Raw genomic sequence first — 17,249 nt, forward strand, 5'->3', positions numbered from 1 at the left:
GCCTCTCCCAATCAACAGCCACCAAATCCTGCCTAATCCGGCTGTAGTTAGCCTTCCCCCAGTTCAGCACCTTACCCATAGGACAACACTCATCTTTTTCCATTACCATTCTAAAGTTTACAGAATTGTGGTCACTATTTGCCACATGTTCCCCTACTGCAACTTTGATGACCTGACCGGGCTCATTCCCCAGCACTAGGTCCAGTATAGCCCCCTCTCTAGTTGGACTGTCAACATATTGTTCCAAAGAACCTTCCTGTACGCATTTTATAAATTCTTCCCCATCCAGGCCCCCAGCCCTAAGCGATTTCCAGTCTATGTGAGGGAAATTAAAATCTCCCACTACAACAACCCTATTTTTTTCTGCACCTGTCCAGAATCTCCTTGCATATCCGTTCCTCAACTTGCTGTGGGCTGTTGGGAGGCCTGTCGTATACCCCCAGCATAGTGACTGCGCCCTTCCTGTTTCTGAGCTCCACCCACAGTGACTCATTACCTGACCCTTCCATATTGTCCACCCTCTGTACCGCTGTACCTAACCAGCATTGCTACTCCCCCACCTCTCCTAGCCCCTCCTCTGTCTCGCCTAAAACACTTATACCCCGGAATATTCAGCTGCCAGTCCTGTCCTTTTAACCAAGTCTCCGTCACTGCAACCATATCCAAGTTCCGCGCAAGCATTAAGGCTCTAAGCTTGTCTGTCTTGCCCGTGACGCTCCTTGCATTAAAACAGATGCACTCCAGGCCCACTGAGGTCATCCTCCCCCAGAATGCCCTTCCTCTTAGATAGCCTTGTCTTGGCCCCAACCTCGTCCCCAGCCTATATGCTTATTGACCTATTGTTGTGATCCCCACCCCCCTGCCACATTAGTTTAAACCCACCCGAACCACACTAGCAAAACTCCCAACTAGGACATTCGTGCCCCTCCAGTTTAGGTGCAACCCGTCCTTCTTGAACAGGCGCCATCCTCTCTTGAAGACTTCCCAGTGATCCACGAATTCCCTGTCGGCGGGGGAGGGGTGCGCTGTCGGCGGGGGAGGGGTGCGCTGTCGGCGGGGGAGGGGTGCGCTGTCGGCGGGGGAGGGGTGCGCTGTCGGCGGGGGAGGGGTGCGCTGTCGGCGGGGGAGGGGTGCGCTGTCGGCGGGGGGGGGGGCGCGCTGTCGGCGCGGGGGGGGTGGGGATGCTGTCGGCGGGGCTGGCTAAACTGGTGACTGCCTCAGGAAGTCAGTTGGGTGGCTGGATGTGTGCCAATGTTAAATCAGCATCACTAAAATAATTCCATGGATGAGAGGTTACAATCACATGGATAGAGTAAAATGCTGGGATTGGTCTCCTTCGAATAGAAAAGGCTAAGAGAGGATTTGGTAGATATGTTCAAAATGATGAGGCTTTAGACTGTGTGAATAAAGAGAAACTGTTTCTAATGGCTGAGAGGTTGTTTGCCAGTGGGCAGAGATTTAAGGTGTTTGGCAAAAGAATCCACAAGTAGGATTTGGAATGCATTTAGATAGGAGTGCTGGATAGGAATTCAATAGTAGCCTTCAGAAGGGAATTGAAAGGAGGAGAAAGAATTTCAGGTGTACAAGGACAGAGCGAGGGAGTAGGTCTGTCTCTGGATTGTTTTTTGAAAGAGCCACCACCGATTCGATGAATGGTTTCTATCTGTGCTGTGCTATTCCATGACTCTTAAGTGGGACTTGAAATAATTCTGAGGTGAAAGTGTTATAACTAAGCCACTTTGGCATTTAGTTCCAGAGGCATCAGCCACCCACCCCACCTGCGTGGCAAATTATTTTTATGCGCGTCTCGGAATGTGAGCTTTGGCCCGCTACCTGATTGTGAAGGGGTGTGTTAGCCAAACCTGGTCCTGTTCTCAGCCAAGAGTGTACACACTGTGTCCAGCAGGATTGCTGTGATCAGGGTCGGCATGGTGACACAGTGGTCAGCACTGCTGCCTCATAGCGCCAGGGACCCGGGTTCAACTCCCAGCTTGGGTTGCTGTCTGTGTGGAGTTTGTACTTTCTCCCCATGTCTGCATGGGTAATCTCTGGGTGCTCCAGTTTTCTCCCACAGTCCAAAGATGTGCGGGTTAGGTGGATTAGCCATGATAAATTGCCCCTTAGTGTCAGGGGACTAGCTGGGGTAAATGCATGGGGTTATGGGGTTAGGGCCTGGGTGGGATTGTGGTCAGTGCAGACTCGATGGGCCGAATGGCCTCCTTCTGCACTGTAGGAATTCCATGATCCTATGAAGGTCCCCTTGGCTGTTTTGGTTTCTCTCTAACCCTCCACAACCCAGTGACACTCAGGTTCATCAGGTGCCAGGGATGACCAGGGGCCTGACTGATATGTGTAACTCAGTACCAAATCCCCCAGTGTATTGAACCAAGTCACTGAGGAACACGCTTCAGCTGGTTCTCTGAGCAGACTAGCCAGGCTGGTGTGAGCTACGTGTGCTGTACCTCTATCAAACCCTCTCTCTGTTTTGTTTTTCAATGCAGTCAGCACAGAGCAGCAAGTACAAAACAAGCATGTGTCGGGACCTGAGACAACGGGGCGGCTGTCCTCGAGGAGCCAGCTGCACTTTCGCCCATTCCCAGGACGAACTTGAAAAGTAAGTGACATCTCTGTTCCTGCCTTGCACCTGCCATGGTAATGGAGTTGGGGCGTTCGCTGCGTGAGAAATGTTTTCTCTCGCAGGGTCGTGAGTCTGTGGAGTTCTCTCCCCTACAGGCTGAGTCATTGAATTTATTCATGACAGATATTTGATCAACAACAGAGTGAAGAATTATGGACAGGGGGTGGGGGCAGACAGAAAAATGGAGTTGAGACGACATTGAATGGCCGAGCAGGCTTGAAGGCCTACGTCCTATGGTTAAAGTTTATATATTAGTCACAAGTAAGGCTTGCATTAACACTGTAATGAAGTTACTGTGAAGTTCCCCTAGTCATCACACTCCAGCGCCTGTTCAGGTCAATGCACCTAACCAGCACATCTTTCAGACTGTGGGAGGAAACTGGAGCACCCGGAGGAAACCCACACAGACATGGGGAGAACATGCAAACTTCACACAGACAGTGACCTAAGCTGGGAATCAAACCCAGGTCCCTGGCGCTGTGAGGCAGCAGTGCTAACCACTGTGCCACCGTGCCGCCCTAGTCCTAGTGCAGCATTGCCACTTCACCATGGATGTTTAACTATGTCTCTGCCTACAGCTCCTACACGTAGCCCAATGTTTCAACATCCTGAGCAGAAACTCCAGAGGTCCCTGCACCCCCACGCTAGTGTCTGTCATATCAGTCCCCGATTTCAATCCCCAATTTCATTCCCCACTGCTGTTTGTGAGATCACTTTTTCTTCCATTCCCCCAACCGCCCCCCAGTACAGGCAGTTGCACCAGTTGCATCACTTCCCCAATTTCATTCCCCACTCAGTGTCCAGGTACATCATCAATAAAATATCATGAACAGATAGCAAAGATACTCAAAAAGGCTGAAAACATTTAAATCTTGATTCAAGGACTAGGGGACAGAGTTTAAAAATTACGGTCAAATCTTTCAGGAAACACTTCAACACAGAGAGGGCAGTTGAAGTTAGAAAATCCATTCTGCAACCAATAATTAATGCAAGTTCAATTTTAGATCAGCGATGGATAGTTTTTTATTAACCAAAGGATCTTGAGCAAAAGGTTGATAACGTGGAGTTGGATAGCAGATCAGCCATGATCTCATTGAATGGCAAAACAAGTCCAAGTGTCCAAATGTCTAACATCTCCTCCAATGTTTTTAGAATTAAGAGTTGGGATGTTGAGCAGTGAAATCCAGGAAGTGTCAGTAGTAGAAATCTGAAACTCCCTCCATAAAAGGCAGCGCATGCTGCGGGAAAATTGAAACTTTCAAAAGTGAGATACTTGTTGAGTAAGGGACGTGAATATAAACCAAAATGAAAGCAAATTACTGCGGATGCTGGAATCTAAAGCAAAAACAGTAAATGTTGGAAAATCTCAGCAGGACTGACAGCAGCTGTGCAGAGAGAAAAGAGCTAACATTTTGAGTCTAGATGACCCTTCGTCAGAGCTCAAAGCCAAAAAGCCGGATGGAGTTGACGTATAGAGCAGCCATGATCTAACGGAATAATAGAGCAGAGGCTCATCGACCTACAACTGATCCTATAGAAGATGCAAACTTCACTTCTTGCACTGGCATTAAAGTACATGATGGGGACAGTGTAGAGGGAAGTTTACTCTAGTATCAAACTCCGTGCTGTACCTGTCCTGGGAGTGATTGATGGGGACAGTGTTGAGGGAGCTTTACTCTATCTCACCCCGTGCTGTATCTGTCGTGGGAGTATTTGATGGGGACATGAGGGAGTGACCGTGATTTGATGTAGAGCAAGTAGTCAACACTCCCCAGATTCCCACATGCTTTCAGTTAGCATGTGGTTGACTCAACTAGTATCCCCAATTGCCATTGAGAGCAGTAAGAATTAGCTATGTCATGTGAGGCAGGAGAACATTGACCTGGTGATTTTTGACATTTCCTCTGTATTCCTCATATAATTAACAAATCAATTGAATTAATTTCCCTGTCTCACCATTGGAACTTTTCAAGTCTGGATTTGTACTTGTGTCAGAAACGATCCACCACCATTCCTGAATGAATTAAGTATATGGGCCTGAATTGTCAGCAACAATGATAATTAGTCTTTGTATAACCTTGTTATCACAAGGTTCTGTTCAGGAGCTGCTTTCATAATGTTGTGTCGAGAGGTTTAAATTCCAGCCGTGCTGACTTGTCTCAAGCATAAGAAATTTCACTTCTTCACATTTGGGTTGGGGATAATCCAGGAGGTTTGGCGAGCATACTTCCCACTCATTCAATCCAACATTGTTGAGTCAAATGCATCTTGAGCTGCCCAGACCAGGCAAGTCCCAGGTTTGATCCCCAGTCTGCAAGAGGGAGAGAGGTAGAATCATAGAATCCCTACAGTGTAGAAGGAGGCCATTCAGCCCATCGAACCTGCACCAACAACAATCCCACCCAGGCCCAGAAAAGTTGGGAAGTATAGGCCAGTTCATCTCATGTTATTGGGAAAATGCTGAAATCCATTATTAAAGTAGCAGCAGGACATTTAGAAAGTCATAATACAATCAGGAAGAGTCAGCATGGTCTTGTGAAAGGGAAATCCTGTTTGACAAATTTATTCAATTTCTATAAACCACGTTAATGTTTCCCACCATCCCAACTTCTAGCCCTCGCGGACCCCACCCCCAAGCCATGGTGGCTGCAGCAGCAATACAGAGGAGGTGCAGTTGCACTGAATAGGGGTGGCACAGTGATCAGCACTGCTGCCTCACAGCGCCAGGAACCCAGGTTCAATTCTGGCCTCAGGTCACTGTCTGTGTGGAGTTTGCATATTCTCCCCATGTCTGCGTGGGTTTCCTCTGGGTGTTCCAGTTTCCCCTCACAATCCAAAGATGTGAGGGTTAGGTTGATTGGCCATGCTAAATTGACCCAAGTGTCAGGAGGATTTGCAGCATAAATATGTAGGGTTACGGGAATAATGCCTGGGTGGGATTGTGGTCGGTGCAGACTCAATGGGTCAAATGGCCTCCTTCTGTACTGTAGGGATTCTATGATTCTATGAGACAAGCAGGGTAGATAAAGGGGAACCAGTAGATGTAGTGTATTTGGATTTCCAAAAGGCAATCAATGAGGTGTCAATAAAAGGTTATGACACACCATAGGAGCTCGTGATGTTCAGGACATCGATGTAAGATTGATTAACTAACAGGAAATGTAGGTGTTGGGAATAATGAGTCATTTACAGGTTTACAAACTGTAACTCGTGGGTGTCGCAGGAGCTAGTGATGGGATTTCAAAAATCTGCAATCTATATTAATGATTTGGATAAAGAGACTGAGTTTATCATAGCTAAATTTGCTGATGATACAAGAAAAGGAAAACAACTTGTGAGGAGGACGGAATCTGTAAAGGGATATAGGTTAAGCGAATATGCAAACTAAATTGACCAATAGAGTATAATGTGGGAAAATGTGATGTTATCCAATTTGGTAGGAAGAATATAAAAGCAAAAATATATTCTTTAATTCAGAGATGCTGCAGAACAGAGGAATCTGGGTGTTTTTGTAAATGAATCGCAGGAAGTCGGCGTGAAAGTTACAGTAAGTAGTTAGGAAGACAAATGGAGTATTGGCTTTTATTGCAAGGAGGATGGAATATAAACGTTGGGACTGTAACTCGAGTACTGTGTGCAGTTTTGGTCTCCTTATTAACAAGAGATATATTTGCATTGGAAGTAGTTCTGAGAAAGTTCACCAGGTTGATTCCTTGGATGAGAAAAGTTGTCTTGTGAGGAAAAGCTTGGCCTATACTCTTGGAATATTGAAGAATGGGGTGATTGTATTGAAATATACAAGATTCTGAGGTGTTTAACAGGGTATGTGCAGAGGGAATGCTTACTACCACCAACTCCGCATCCCCCTCCCCAGCCATTCATCCATCCGTCCATCACCCCACAGCCACCCATTGGGGAATCTGGAAACAGGAGACACAGTTTCAAAATAATGGATCACTTTTTTAAGTCAACAGTGAAGAGGAATTTCCTCTCTGAGAAAGTGGTGAATCTTTGGAATTCTCTAACCCAGAGGGCTGTGAAGTCTGAGACATTGAATTCAAGGCTGAGATAGATTTCACAAATTATAGGGAGTCCAGGATTAGGGGGAACAATCAGAAAAGTGGAACTGAGAGCAAGATCAGATCAGCCATGAATGTATTAAATGTAGAGCAGGCTTAAGGGGCCATATTATCTTTTCCTGCTCGTATTTCTTATGTTCTCATATTTTTAACAGTGATGCCTGAATTTTTTTAAAGTATGGAATTGAGGAAAAAGTAAATTTATGTTCTCTTTCCTGATTACTTTGTTTAAAGTTTATTTGTTAGTCACAGGTGGGCTTACATTCACACTGCAATGAAGTTACTGTAAAAATCCCAGAGTCACCACATTCCGGCGTCTTTTCGGGTACATTGAGGGAGAATTTAGCATGGCCAATTCACCTAACCTATCCAGTGATCCCTGTCATATTGTGTTTAGCTAAAAGGTAGGTGTAAAGTGATTGGTTGAGGGTGTTTTGTAGAGTGATTGGCTAATGCAGGTGTAGAGAGGTTGGTTGAGGGTGGGCACAGTGGTTGGTTGAGGGTGGGCACAGTGGTTGGTTGAGGGTGGGCATACAGTGGTTGGTTGAGGGTGGGCATATAGTGGTTGGTTGAGAGTGGGTGTGGAGTGATTGGTTGGCTGAGGGTGGGCGTAGAGTGATTGGTTGATTGAAGGCAGGGCTGAGGGGCAGATTGGCTGAGGACAATGCAGTACAATTAGCCAAGGGTATGATTTGCAGGTTTTACCAGATATGTTTACTGCGCCATGACAGAGACTACTCCAATGAGCGATCTCTGGAACTTGAACACGGGACTCAATTTAATGTTTTGTCCATAATTCGTCTAACACTGCAGCGCTCCCTCAGAACTGCACTGAAGAGTCAGCACAGATTATATATATCTTCAACTCTCATTCAGTAAGGCTAAACCTGGACCATTGTCCCTCAAGTCAACAGCTCTCATCCAGAGATCCATCTGTTGGATGGGCCTTATGGGCGGCACAGTGGCAGAGTGGTTAGCACTGCTCCTCACAGCTCCAGGGACCTGGGTTCGATTCCTGGCTTGGGTGACTGAGCAGAATTTGCATGTTCTCTCTGTGTCTGCATTGGTTTCTTCCAGGTGCTCTGGTTTCCTCCCACATTCCAAAGATTTGCTGATTAGGTGCATTGGCCATGCTAAATTCTCCCTCAGTGTACCCGAACAGGCGCAGGAGTGTGGCAACTAGGGGATTTTCACAGTAACTTCATTGCAGTATTGATGTAAACCTAATAAATAAACTTTAATGCACCACAGCTTCTCCTGTCAGACACCCATTTCAAGTCCTCCAACACCTCCATTTTGTGAAGATTGGATAGAGACAAAGGGAGTCAGATGTTTTTACACAACTAAAAATGTCCCTCCTCACTTCATTAAAACTCAACAGGCTGATCTCCCAAGATCTGTTTTCAATTGAACAAAGGCCAAATTCAATAGTCCAGTACCTTAGTGTAGATCTTTTTATTCATCTACGGGATTTTAGTGTTGCTGGCAAGGTCATCATTTATTGCCCATCCCTAATTGTTCTCAAAAAGGTGGCTGCCTTGAACTAATGCGGTCCATGCTGTTAGGGAGGGAGTTCCAAGATTTTGACCCAGTGAAAGTGAAGGAATGGTGAGTGGCTCAGAGGGGAACTTGTTGGTGTTCCCAATGCATCTGTTGCCCTTGTCGTCATAGATGGTAGAGGATGCAGGTTTGGAAGGTAATATTGGAGTCTCGGCGAGTTGCTCAGTGCATCTTGTAGATGGTACTGTGCGTCGGTGGTGGAGGGAGTGACTGTTTAAAGTGATGGCTGGGGTGCCGATCAATCCGACTACTTTGTCCTAGACGACGTTGAGCCTTTTGAGTGGTGTTGGAGGTGCACTCATCCAGGCAAGTGGAGAGGAATTCCATCACACTCCTGCCTTGTACCTTGTAGATGGTGGACAGGCTTTGGGGAGTCAGGAGTGATGTTCTCTCTGAGGTGATTAAGTGTGCAGCAACCTGCACATGTCACTCACATGTTGTCCTATTCATGATAGTACGCATGCATGACTATGCTAAAGAATTTAATGGCACTATGCATTGAAATGAACAGGCTGTGCATAACATGAGAAGAATGAAGGGAATATTGGTGGTGGCAATGTGCCACTCACCACAAGAATACCCAACTCCTCATGTGTGGCTGATCCAGTTACGTTTCTAGTCAATCCTGCAAAATGTTAATTGTGGGGATTCGACAATGGTAATGCTGCTGTATGTCAAGGTGAGGCCTTGACTGCCTGGTATGTGCCACAACCTAACCCTGAATATAGTTCAGGTCCTGTTACATGTGGGCATGAACCACTTCATTATCTGAGGAGTTGCGTATGGTGGTGAGCACTGCAATCATCAGTGAACTTCCCCACTTTCAAACCCCACGATGGTGGGAGGTTATTGATGAAGCAGCTGAACATGGTTAGGCCTGGGATGCCACCCTCAGGAACCCCTGCAACTATGTCCTGGGATTGAGATGATTGGCCTCCAACAATCACAGACAGCTTCCTTTGTGCTGGGTATGACTCCAGCCAGTGGATAATTCCCCCAGTTTCGTAGACTTCTATTCTGCTCGGGCTCCTTGATGCCACACAAAGAACAAAGAAAAGAACAAAGAAAAATACAGCACAGGAACAGGCCCTTCGGCCCTCCAAGCCTGCACCTACCATGCTGCCTGACTGAACTAAAACCCCCTACCCTTCTGGGGGACCATATCCTTCTATTCCCATCCTATTCATGTATTTGTCCAGATGCCCTCTTAAAAGTCACTATCGTATGAAGTGGCAAAGTGCCATTAAATTCTTTAGCATAGCCATGCATGCATGCTATCCTGAATAGGACAAGTTGCTACACACTTACTCACCTTAAAGAGAACATTACTCCTGACTCCCCAAAGCCTGTCCACTATCTACATACTTGGCCTCGATCTTGAATTCAGCTCTTTTGTCCATGTTTGGACCAAGGCTGTACTGAGGACTGGAACCGAGTGACCCTGTTGGAACCCAAACTGAGCCGATTCTTTGTGGGTCACATAGGTAAGACTGGGAGATCAGTGCCAGTAGTTTACAGCTAAAGTGTATCTAACATTTGACTGAAAGCCAGTGGAATTGCTGCTGTAACCATATGCATGGATCTGGTTGCACATAAAGAAAGAAAATTCTGCTTTGAACTACCAGCTACTATTTAGACCTATTACATGGCACCCTGCCCCACACTCTCACTCCTACCATTGGTCATCTGATATATCTAACTGTAGGACAGACCAGGCCATTTGGGAACTCTTCCTTACCCAATTGGATGATCTTTGGCTATCAATCAAGTGATTACATTTGTATGACACCAATAATGTAGAAATACGGCTCATGTCCCTAAGAGTTTTGTTTTCCTGGATTTTGGTGACTGGGAGATTTGTCTTTTATTGCAGGGCAAGGTGGACTGATTTTAGCGTTAATCCTATCCCAAATTTGAGACCACTAAATCTGCAGAAATTCAGTGAGCAACCTTAATTTATAACAATATTTGAATTATGGAGACTTTCTCAATCATTGGAGAGGCAGGAGATCCCCCTGCCTTTCATTGCTGAGAAACCATTATAAACCATTTATCTCATGCTGCACTGAGCAGTTTCAGGGCCAGAAATATTCCCCTTTCTCCCAAAGCACCAACTGCCCCCCCCCTCCCACATCCTCCCCGGCACTGCCCAAACCAGTCCCATTGGGTGGGTCAAACCAAACCAGCCAATAACCTGTTGCACCTTCCCCGTTTGACCTCTCAATGACGTGTCTCTCTCCAGATTTCGCATGCGGAACAAGAGATTAGCAGCTGGTCGGCCCCTCAGCCAGTCCCTTACCCAACTCAGCAAGGTCGGAGGGGTGATGTCGGTCACGTCCAGCACCTTATCAGACGAGGGCTCCTTGGACACTGGCACGAAGCCTGTGTCCATTCAGAATGGCATGGTGGCAGCGAATAGCAGCATCGCCCAACTGATCTCCCGCGGGACTGACTGTGCCTACGACATCGCCATGAAGCCGGGCAAGATGAGTGACATGAGTATGAGTGCACCAGGATCCGTGTCGGGATCACCACCTGACTCGTAAGGAAACTCTTTAACTTCACCATAAAGTGTTCTTAGTCCATCACCTATTGTAGTCATCAGGCAGGTGGGAATTTCAACACTGCAACATTGATGGAAGACACACTGCAATGTCCAGCCACTCTCCCAGAAGGGGGAAGCTCCTTCCGAGATTCAGTCGTAGAATGGTTATTGCACAGAAGGAAGGCTATTCAGCCTGTCGTGTCCATGTCAGCTGTCTGTGAGAGCCACTCCCTCCATCCTTTCAACTTACCCCTGCAAACACTTTTTCTTCAAATAACTGTCCAATCCCTGTTTCAAATCCACAATTGATTCTCCGTCCACCACACGTTCAGGTCGTGGATTCCAGATCCTACTCCTTTTCTAAAAGCATTCTTCCTCCCGTTGGAAGAGTTTCACCTGGCTTTCAGTCAGCATGTCAGGAAAAATCGCTGCATGTTTACAGGGGACATTTAAACGTAGAAAACTACTAAAGGAGAGAGCCTGCATTTATACAGCACCTTTCACAACCACAGGCTTCCCAAAGCACACTGCAGCCAATCTAATATAGAAAACATGGCACACAGGAAGATCCCACAAATTAATCTATCCTTAGCAGTATTGGCTGAGGTATAAATGTTTGCTCGGGTTATCAGCCTGCTTAGCCTGCTCTTCTTAAAAATTGTGTCATGCTATCTTTTCCATCCATCTAAGAGAACAGACAGGACCTCAGTTTAACATCCCATCTGGGAAACCGCACCTCTGACATTTCAGCACTCGCTCAGTACTACATAGTGTGTCAGTCTGGATTCTGTGTTCCAGTCTACCAGAGTGGGACTTGAAGCCAGGACCTTCTGATTCAGGAGCAAGAGGGTACTGCCTATTGAACTACAGCTAACATTGGATAAATGGGAGAAAAGAGCCTGTGATGGGGTGGTGAAGGTTTTTTGATGATAACAAAGTGTGTGTAATCGCTAGAGGTGGGTGTCGTTTCACCCATTTGAGATGGGACAGGAACATAAGTGTCAGAAGGCAGTGGGTTTAGCAGGAAACTCATTGACATGGTTAGCAATTTGGTGACGTAGGGCTATTTGGGGCTGGTGAGCGTGGATGGGCAGGGTGTGAACATTAACTCAAATGTCAGCCCGAGTATCAACAGCCTGTGAATGTTGGGGTCTGAAAGTTCCTGACAAGACTGAGCATAAGCATAGTGACATGCTGAGTCAGTGTGGAGTGCCATACTGTTGCTGCTTGTTTTTTGGGTTGGTGGTGAAAAGACAGGGGACTTTGCAAGTCAGGTTACCAGAGAAACAGCAGTTTCCGTGAGAGTTGTTGTTTCTGTCTGGTTCCTTAGCGGAATCCCAGCCCATTTTCTCTTTTTTGTCTTGAGTCTAACTACTCGGACAAAATTAAAATACTTTAGCTGCTTCAGTTACTCCATGTGGCAGTGAGTTCCATATTTTCAACATCTCCCTGCAGAGAAACCCTACTTAACCTTTCTGCCACCCATTCTGCACAGAGACGGAGTTGCTTTCTGTACACCGTTCCCTGTTGGTGTTGTTTATAGGAGAGGGAAAGATGAGTGAAATGGGCCCCGAGAGACTCAGCGACTCACAGGCTCAAGTGGCTGAATTGAGTCTGGTGCAAATGAAGCTCTGAATCAGCAGCAGGAGGAGGAGGCCTTTCAGCCCCTTTAGTCTGTTCTCTCATTCAGTTAGATCATGGCTGATCTGTATACGAAAAATACGCACCTTCCTTGGTTCATGACCCATAATGCCTTTCCTTGACCTCCGTTTTGAATTCTCAATCAGACTCCAGTCTCATTAGCATTTTGGGAGAGAGAGTTCCAGATTTCCACCACTCTGTGTGAAGAAATGCTTCCTAATCCAAGTGCCCTTGCACTAATTTTAAAGTTGGGTCTCGCCTAGAGGAAATAGTTTCTCTCTCTCTGCCCTATCAAATCCAATGACCATCTCTAATCTTCTACACTCCAGCAAGTACAAACCTGGTCCATACAACCTGCTTAATCTGTTTGGCCCAGTCATAATTCTGGTGAATCGTTTTTTGTTCATTCATGGGATGTAGATGTCACTGGCAAGGCCAATGTTTGTTGTCCATTCCTAGTTGCCCTTGAGAAAGTGGTGGTGAGCCAATTTATTGACCAGATGTAGTCCATGCGGTGTAGGTAAGGCCAGTTAAAAGTCATCTTACATTGGGGTGGGACTGGAGTCACATTCAGGCCCCAATCCCACAACGATATCAGGTTTCCTTTCCTACAGGAGGTTGGGTTTTTGAAACAGTCTGAAAATTTCAGCATCGCTTTCACTTTGACCACCTCTTTATTTCCAGCTTTGGAAAATTCAATTAAAATTCTGACACTCAAGTGGAACTTTAACAAATTGCTCTGGATTATTAGCCCAAATGTCTAGATTATCAGCCCAGTGTGTAACCACTGCCCATCCATACTCCAGTTTTAGTCGAGTAATTCAGATCCCACTCTGGCAAGTTGTGAAGCCGTTACACTTGGATTTAATGAATCAGGTGATTTGTAAGTGTACCACGAAACTACGAGAGCTCCCAGGCAGCTATCCATAGCCGGCCAGCTCTTCCTGAGACTGCAGTCCCACACTGTGGTTAATTCTTCATGGCTTCTAACCTGGGATGGCTATAAGCAATTGCTCTGAAGTGTGGTAATAAGCACCATCACCCTAAGGGCTACAGCGTTTTGAGCTGAAGACTCACCAACACCATCTTGGGATAATAGATCCTTTGGCATTATTTGGAAGAAGAACAGGGGAGTTCTCTCTGGTGCCCTGGTCAGTATTTATCCCCCAATCAGTATCACTCAAGCAAATGATCAGGTCATTATCTCATTGCTCTTTGTGGGATCTTGCTCTGTACAGATTGGCTGCCGTCTTGCCTACATTACCACAGTGACTGCACTTGTAAAGTACTTCATTGACTGCAGAGTGCTTTTTGATGTCCAGAAGTCCAGGGATGAGAAACATCAGTTATAAGGATAGATGGGAGAAGTTGGGACTGTTCTCCTTAGAGAGACAAATGCTACGAGAAGATTTGATAGAAATGTTCAAAATCATGATGGGGCTGGACAGAGTTGATGGGGAGAAACTGTCCCACTTGTAAAAAGAACAAGAGGACATAGATTTGAGGTGATTTTGCAAAAAAAAAGCAAGTGTGATGTGAGTAAAAGCTCTTCATACAGCAAGTGGTTAGGGTCTGGAATGTTCTGCCTGGAAGTGTGGTGGAGGCAGGTTCGATTGAGGCATTCAAGAGGGTATTAGATGATTATTTGAATAGAAACTGTGCAGGGAATGGAAATGGCACTAAGTCATGATGCCCGTTTGGAGAGCCGGTGCAGAGACAATGGGCCAAATGCCTCCTGCATCATAACAATTGTGTGATGCATTCTGTTGTGAAAGTGCTGTAGAAACACAAGCCTATTTTTCTAAGTTTCAGCTAATGGTGAGCAGTAACGGGTGTTCTTGCCAGCAATTGCCCAAGAACAATTAAAAACCTTCAAGACCAAGAAAAACTTCTTGTCAAGTTCTCACTGTAGGAGCCCCAATCATAGGATTGCCTCCCCCCCATCCCCTCACTCAAGTTTTTAAAGTTAAATTTCTAGTTGTAGCAGGAGTGGTCGATAGCAGTTATCACAGACAACACTGAGGTAGCTGAATAGATGTTAGCCTCTGGTCCATCACAATCTCCGTATCCCCAAAGCCTTAACACTCTAAAGCTGTCTGCTCTGCCACTCCTCCCCCCACCTCCCAAATCCTACCCTCTTTCAGGAATATTCCCCAACCTTCACTCCTAATGATAAAGATAACAAATCGCACCCAAATCGACAGTGTCCGCTGAGCACACAACTCCCGGCAAGGTTCTGGTCACAGTGGTCTCCCTGTGCTTGAGCAGCTGACGGTCACTAGCTGCTTTGGTTTAAAAACTGAACAAAAATGAATGTGAAGGTATTCTGAGGTCTGGGAAGGGAACTGCATCAGAGTTCTGACAAAGATAGGTTCACTATACCCATGTGTGAGGGTGTCGACAATGTGGAGCAAAGGGGGTAAGGGAGGTGCAGATCCTGAACAGCCTCCCTCGGCCCTCGCTCTCATGTGTAAGTGGATCTCTCTAGGTTGCCTAAAACTAACCCTTTTTTCCCCTTGTCCTCCAGCAGGATGGAGATGCCCCAGAAAAGTTCTCTCGGTGCCTTGCCCCTCAACGCGCTCTCTGTGCCACCCCGGATTAGTGCTGAGATGCCACCCATGCCAGTCCCCAAGCCAATTCAGATGGTGCCGCGGGGGTCGCAGATGTACCCACCCACTCAGCAGCCAGACGTATACTACCAGGACCCGAGAACCTCTGCTCCTTCCTACGAGGCAGCGCAGTATCCACCAAGTAAGTAGCCTTGCGAAAACAGAGTTGACCATCATGGGGCCGGTGTTACAGATCAGGGGCAAGGGTCACTGACAAAGATCTCGCTGACAACGACAGTTCTGATTTGGGAGGAGCACTCAACTCTTGAGGTGCATTCCAGTAATGAAGCCCAAGGTAATGAGTCCATGCAAGACATCTCTGGGATTCTGGTTTCCACAGCAGGGATCTCCATGGCAATGCAGTGAAGGACAATTGAACAAGGCCGTCTGAACCATGAAGTATCAGGAATTGTTTGCCTGGAGGAGGGAAGGCTGAGGGAAAAGATCAAAGATCCTTGAGGGAATAGATAAATCATTCTGGATAACTGAGATTACTGTGCATTCCAGAACCAGCCGTTTCAAGATGCACAGAATTTTTTTTCCGTTCTTACGTGGGCGTTGCTGACTATTGCTCATCCCTAATTTCCCCTTGAGAAAGAAGGTGGTGCTGAGCTGCTGACTTTTCCCATGGACTACAGTCCATGTGGCATGCTGTTAGGGAGGGAGTTCCAGGATTATCATATCAGATTTGTCATGATCTCATTGAATGACGGAGCAGACTTGATGGGCTGAATGGCCTACTTCTGCTCCTGCATCTTAGGCTTATGATTTTGACCCAGCGACATGAAGGAACGGTGATATATTTCCAAGTCAGAATAGTGTCTGGCTTGGAGGGAAACTTCCAGGCGGTGGTGTTACGAATGCATCTTGGTGAGTTCCTGCAGTGCATCTTGTAGATGGTACACACTGCTGCTACTGTTCGTCAGTGATGGAGGGAATGAATGCTGGAGGTGGTAGATGGGGAACCAATCAAGTGGGCTGCTGGATAATGTTGAGCATCTTGAGTGTTGGAGCTGCACTCATCCAGGCATCACACTCCTGACTTGTGTTTTGTAGTTGGTGGACAGGCTTTGGGGAGTCAGGAAGTGAGTTATTCACTGCAGAATTCCCTCTGACCTGCTCTGGTAGGCACAGTTTTTATATGGCTAGTCCAGTTCAGTTTCTGGTCAATGGTAACCCCCAGGATGTTGATAGTGGGGGAATTCAGTGATGATAATGTCATTGAATGCCATGGGAAGATAGTTAGATCCTCTCTTGTTGTAGAAGGTCTGGCACTTGTGTGGTGGATCAGGAGTGTGATCGTCGGGAGTGAGAGAATCTAGTTTTTGGAGGGTGCCTGAGGGAGACTGTAGAAAGTCTCTTGTGGTGGAAATTTCAGCAAGAAGCAGTCGCTCTCCTGTGTTCTATACTGTGACCACATGGTGATGCTGCAGTTGGATCTTTACAAACCTACTCCAGGTCTCAGTATCTGAAAGAAAATCTTGTCACTCAGTCAGACCCTGTGTTACAAACCTGGCCTGATGAAGAATGACCTCTAACCCAAACATTGCCCTGTCCTTTCTCCCGTGGATCATAACTTTGCAGCATTTTCCGTCTTCTTTGACACTGAGGTGTGTTGGGTGATTAATATTCAAACAGTTTGAGGCAGATCAGAGATCCATTTGGAAATGCATCAGAATTTTTTGTGTTGTTGATTGGACATGAAATGAGGTGCTGTCTGCTATCTCAGTTGAATGTAAGATGGGTATCTATTATTCTGTATATAAATGCTTTATTTAAATGTCAGCCTATAACTCCTGGAGACCTGTTCTTCTATCATGTTATATGTGTAATATTAAATATTAACATTAAAAATTTAGAATGACACTCCAGTGCCATATTGAGGGGGTGCTGCACTGCCAGGGGTGCTGATTTTCAGATTTAGGCCAAGGCCATGTCTGTCCTCTTGGGTGGAAATAAAAGATCCCATGACACCCCATTTTGAAGAGCAAGTATGCTGACTGGTGTTTATCCCTTAACATCAATACAACAAATTATCTGGTCATTACCATATTTCTGTTAGTTCAAAAATTGTCTGCGTTATCACGGAATGATAAAATCATTATGGTGCAGAATGAGGCATTTGGCCCATTGTGCCTGTACTGGTTCTCCAAATGAGCATCATGACTTAGTGCCAT

General features: G+C 46.2%; 1 protein-coding gene across 13 annotated transcripts in view; it reads left to right on the forward strand.

Moving 5' to 3' along the window:
- The window catches only part of LOC144497128 (roquin-1-like), a 180,095-nt gene that overhangs the window by 121,673 nt on the left and 41,173 nt on the right, over window positions 1-17,249 (forward strand). For 9 of the 13 annotated variants that reach the window (XM_078217931.1, XM_078217929.1, XM_078217932.1 and 6 more), the window contains 3 exons: window positions 2,502-2,614; window positions 10,520-10,819; window positions 14,991-15,214. In XM_078217931.1, the coding sequence (XP_078074057.1) occupies window positions 2,502-2,614; window positions 10,520-10,819; window positions 14,991-15,214 (637 nt within the window). The remainder of the gene's footprint in view (window positions 1-2,501; window positions 2,615-10,519; window positions 10,820-14,990; window positions 15,215-17,249) is intronic. The other 4 variants (XM_078217937.1, XM_078217939.1, XM_078217940.1 and 1 more) reach the window with 3 other exon arrangements.

The sequence above is a fragment of the Mustelus asterias genome, chromosome 8 (assembly GCF_964213995.1).
Source record: "Mustelus asterias chromosome 8, sMusAst1.hap1.1, whole genome shotgun sequence".
NCBI classification, from domain to species: Eukaryota; Metazoa; Chordata; class Chondrichthyes; order Carcharhiniformes; family Triakidae; genus Mustelus; species Mustelus asterias.